The sequence below is a fragment of the Papaver somniferum genome, unplaced genomic scaffold (assembly GCF_003573695.1).
Source record: "Papaver somniferum cultivar HN1 unplaced genomic scaffold, ASM357369v1 unplaced-scaffold_1254, whole genome shotgun sequence".
In the NCBI taxonomy this organism is placed as follows: domain Eukaryota; kingdom Viridiplantae; phylum Streptophyta; class Magnoliopsida; order Ranunculales; family Papaveraceae; genus Papaver; species Papaver somniferum.
The window spans coordinates 1-3,741 of record NW_020621648.1 but is presented as its reverse complement, the minus strand read 5'-3'; the positions used below and the strand labels follow the sequence as shown (position 1 = coordinate 3,741).

General features: G+C 35.8%; 1 protein-coding gene across 1 annotated transcript; it reads left to right on the top strand.

The window, feature by feature from the left end:
- The first annotated feature begins 567 nt into the window (after positions 1–567).
- LOC113331686 (putative receptor-like protein kinase At4g00960) lies at positions 568–3,575 on the top strand. The gene is made up of 7 exons (XM_026578345.1): positions 568–1,464; positions 1,570–1,704; positions 1,787–1,908; positions 2,006–2,216; positions 2,319–2,556; positions 2,644–2,794; positions 2,907–3,575. The coding sequence occupies exons 1-7, from the start codon at positions 624–626 to the stop codon at positions 3,261–3,263; spliced, it is 2,055 nt and encodes a 684-aa protein (XP_026434130.1). The 5' UTR covers positions 568–623; the 3' UTR covers positions 3,264–3,575.
- Positions 3,576–3,741: the final 166 nt, after the last annotated feature.

The window sequence follows — 3,741 nt, the reverse complement described above, 5'->3', positions numbered from 1 at the left end:
TTTTATTTTTCCCTAATATAACCCCTAATATATAATAGTGTTGTTTAATGATTTTGGAATTTTGAGTTTTTGTTTAGTGATTTGATGAAATCGATTACTTGTTTGTGTGTTGATTTAACAAAATATGGGTTTTCAATTTTGGAGGTGCGATTTTAAGGTTGCAGAGGTTGCACAAAATGTTTTTAAGGACCCAAACTCAAAATTGGACAAACTTAGGACCCAAATCCTCTACCATACCAAAATCTAGGACCCAAGCACTAATTAACTCTTGTTTTCTGTTATCTTCATCTATGACAAATCATCCAACTGTTTGACAAAGAATTCATATCCCGACATGTAAAGGAAAACTCAAAGAAAGTGTCCCATGCACTCAATAATTAATTGCTTGCTTTTCATGATAAGTGAACCCATATTGTACACATACAAATTATCCTTGTGTTTCAACAAGCATACAGTATATGATCATTCATGCGTCGACGTAATTGTTACGTAAAGTGACTGGGACGGATGGGACTGGGCATCGAGAAAATTAAAGAGCTAAGATAAGCTTCTTCAAGTCAAGTTACAGTCAATGCCAACGAAAATCGATCTTAGCAATTCTGGAGTTATCATTGATCACCACCATGGTGTTTCAACTAAAGATCAAAAGAAAAAACAACAAATTAAGAATGGGTTATTGCTTAATGATATTAATATTTATAATCAACTACTTAGTTTGCGTATTTGCAGAACCAACTTTTCTTCGAGAATTCTGCTCAGGAGGTAATTACACTACTAATAGTACTTACCAGTCTAACCTCAACGTCCTTCTCAATTCAACACTCCGTGCATTCAAAACCGAAGGCGGTGTCAGCAATGAACATCGAAGTGCAAATACAGGGTCGGAACCTGATACCGTATACGGCTCTTACCAGTGCAGAAGTGATCTTAAATCAAATGAGTGCGAAGATTGTTTTGATTCAGCAACTGAAGACATTAAGAAAAGCATTAGGTGTCCAAACTATAAACAGGGGATCTTATGGTATGAAGAATGTATTTTAAGGTACTCTAATGAATCACTTCATCCAACTTTGCAAGATAAACCTGCTTTCTATATCGTAAACGAAACTACCGTTAGTAGTACTAATCGAGATGAGTTTAGCAAGACCCTCGCTAAACTGGTGGATAAACTAGTCAGAGAAAGTACAGTTGCTAAAAACCAATTTGCTACTACAGAAGAAAATTTTGCAACATCTAGGAAGATATATGGATTAGTACAATGTACACTACCAGACATCTCATCAAATGATTGCAATAAATGCCTTAGTCGGGTTGCCGGGAATTTATCTGTATGTTGCTATGAAAAAATTGGTGCAAGAGTTCTGAATCCAACTTGTAATTTAAGATATGAGTTATATCCATTCTATGAATCTAAGGCTATTACTGCAGCACCTCCTCAATCTTCTCTGCCTCCACCAACATACCGTAAGTTGTACATTTACTTTCCCGGGCTTTGAAAGTTAATTTCATAACATATAGAAGACGCACAAGTTTAGTTTTGTTAACCAAAATCTGCATACATTCTTGCAGAAAAACCAAGGAAATCGCATGCAAAAATTGTTATTATTGTAGTTGTTCCTTCAGTTGTAGTACTATGCATAATTACTATTTGGTGCTTACGCTCACGATGGGCATGCGCAACAAGGAAAACAAAGCAAATTGATAGTGAGTACCTAAAATTATCATGTTCTGGAAGCAAAATTAAGTTTTAGTTATTAAGAATCTCACTTTGTTGTTGGTGCTGAAGAAATATATGAGATTCATAGTGATGAATCCGTCCAATTCAACTTCAGTACACTAAGAGCTGCCACGAACAATTTCTCTAATGTTAATAAGCTTGGGGAAGGTGGTTTTGGTCCCGTATACAAGGTATTACAAAGATTTAGCTAGACTTTTTACAATGTTAATTTGCATGCTCTCCTCAACTCTTCATACGTTCTTCATGTTTTTTATCTTTTCCAAACAGGGTACCCTTTCAGATGAGCAAGTGGTAGCCGTGAAGAGGCTCTCTAGATACTCAGATCAAGGCGAAGAAGAATTCAGTAACGAAGTTGCTTTGCTAGTAAAACTGCAGCATAGGAATCTTGTAAGACTGCTAGGCTTCTGCTTGGATGGACATGAGAGACTACTTGTCTATAATTTCATGCCGAATTCAAGCCTCGACAAATTTATATTTGGTTTGCTTCATAATTCTCTAGCTAGCTAGTAATGGTTTCTTTCATTGTATGGATACAGATGGTGGATTAATACCTTCATGATGGGCTCGTATGATTTTGTAGATTCGGTTAAACGTACATATTTGGATTGGGAAAAACGGTATAAGATTATTGGAGGGATCGCAAGAGGGCTTCTTTATCTACACGAGGATTCTCGACTTAAAATTATTCATCGAGATCTCAAAGCCAGCAATATACTATTAGATGCGGATATGAACCCAAAAATTGCAGATTTTGGCATGGCTAGACTTTTTAAAGTGGACCAAACTCAAGCCAGTACAGAGAGAATCGTTGGAACATAGTAAGTATCCATAGTTTAGACAGCAACAGCAATTTTTTCCTTCCATAAGTCGGTAACAATAGTCGAGTAATTTAAAATTTGCTGCAGCGGATACATGGCTCCAGAGTATGCATTGCATGGGAAATTCTCTGAAAAATCAGATGTCTTTAGTTTCGGTGTTCTAGTTCTTGAGATCCTTAACGGAAATAAAAACAACTCCTTCGTCGATCCGGAAATCTCCGGAGACCTTGTGAGCTATGTGAGTTTCCATCAGTTTCACGTGTAAATTGTATCTAATCTTGTGTGTACAATACTTAAGTTGGACACTGTAGGCTAGTTTTTTTAACTTAAGAATTTGATGAGTAATGCAGGCATGGAGACATTGGAACAACGGGTCAGCTTTAGACATTTTAGATTCAGTTCTGAAGGACAATCATTCAGAAAGTGAAGTGATGAGATGCATCCACTTTGGATTGTTATGTGTTCAAGAAGATGCATCTGACAGACCAAGTATGGCGTTAATCGTTCTAATGCTTAATAACCACTCCACCACTCTGCCAGTACCTTCACTGCCTGCATTTTGTGTTCAAAGTAAAACAAAATCGAAAAATATTCATTTCGGAGGGATTGGAGACCGTCCAGGAACAGCAAGTGTTTCGGATCAATCGACGAGTAAATCAGCAGAAAGTATTAATGAAGCTTCTATAACTGAGCTATACCCTCGATGATAACAACATTTTAGACTATTATTAAAATTCCAAGTACCATACACCTTAATACTGATATAACATTTCTTACTTCCGATTATAGTGAGGAAGAACTTCAAGTGACTATGGTTATCCGCAAGACGGTGTCAGTATTCAATGGAGTTGTAAATATCTGTAACAAGAATGCAAGAAAGAAGCTTACATTGAAGTAGAAAGGGACAAACACCCTACTGCCGTCACATGCAAGCCAAGGGGCACCAATAAAAAACTATTTTTTCTTTTTAGGAGAGTGGTTCTTGTGGGACCATGATTTCAATTTTAGTAAGACATTTAGCAGTAAATTAAAATCACCCCATATCCAAGTATTTATACTAATATCTAAATTACCTTTCTTATTATTTTAATTATTAATTATTTTTATTTTATTTATTTTCTAATCTTTAACATATTTTTTTTTATTTTTAAAAACTTTTTCTACCCTACATGTTATTTCCATTTT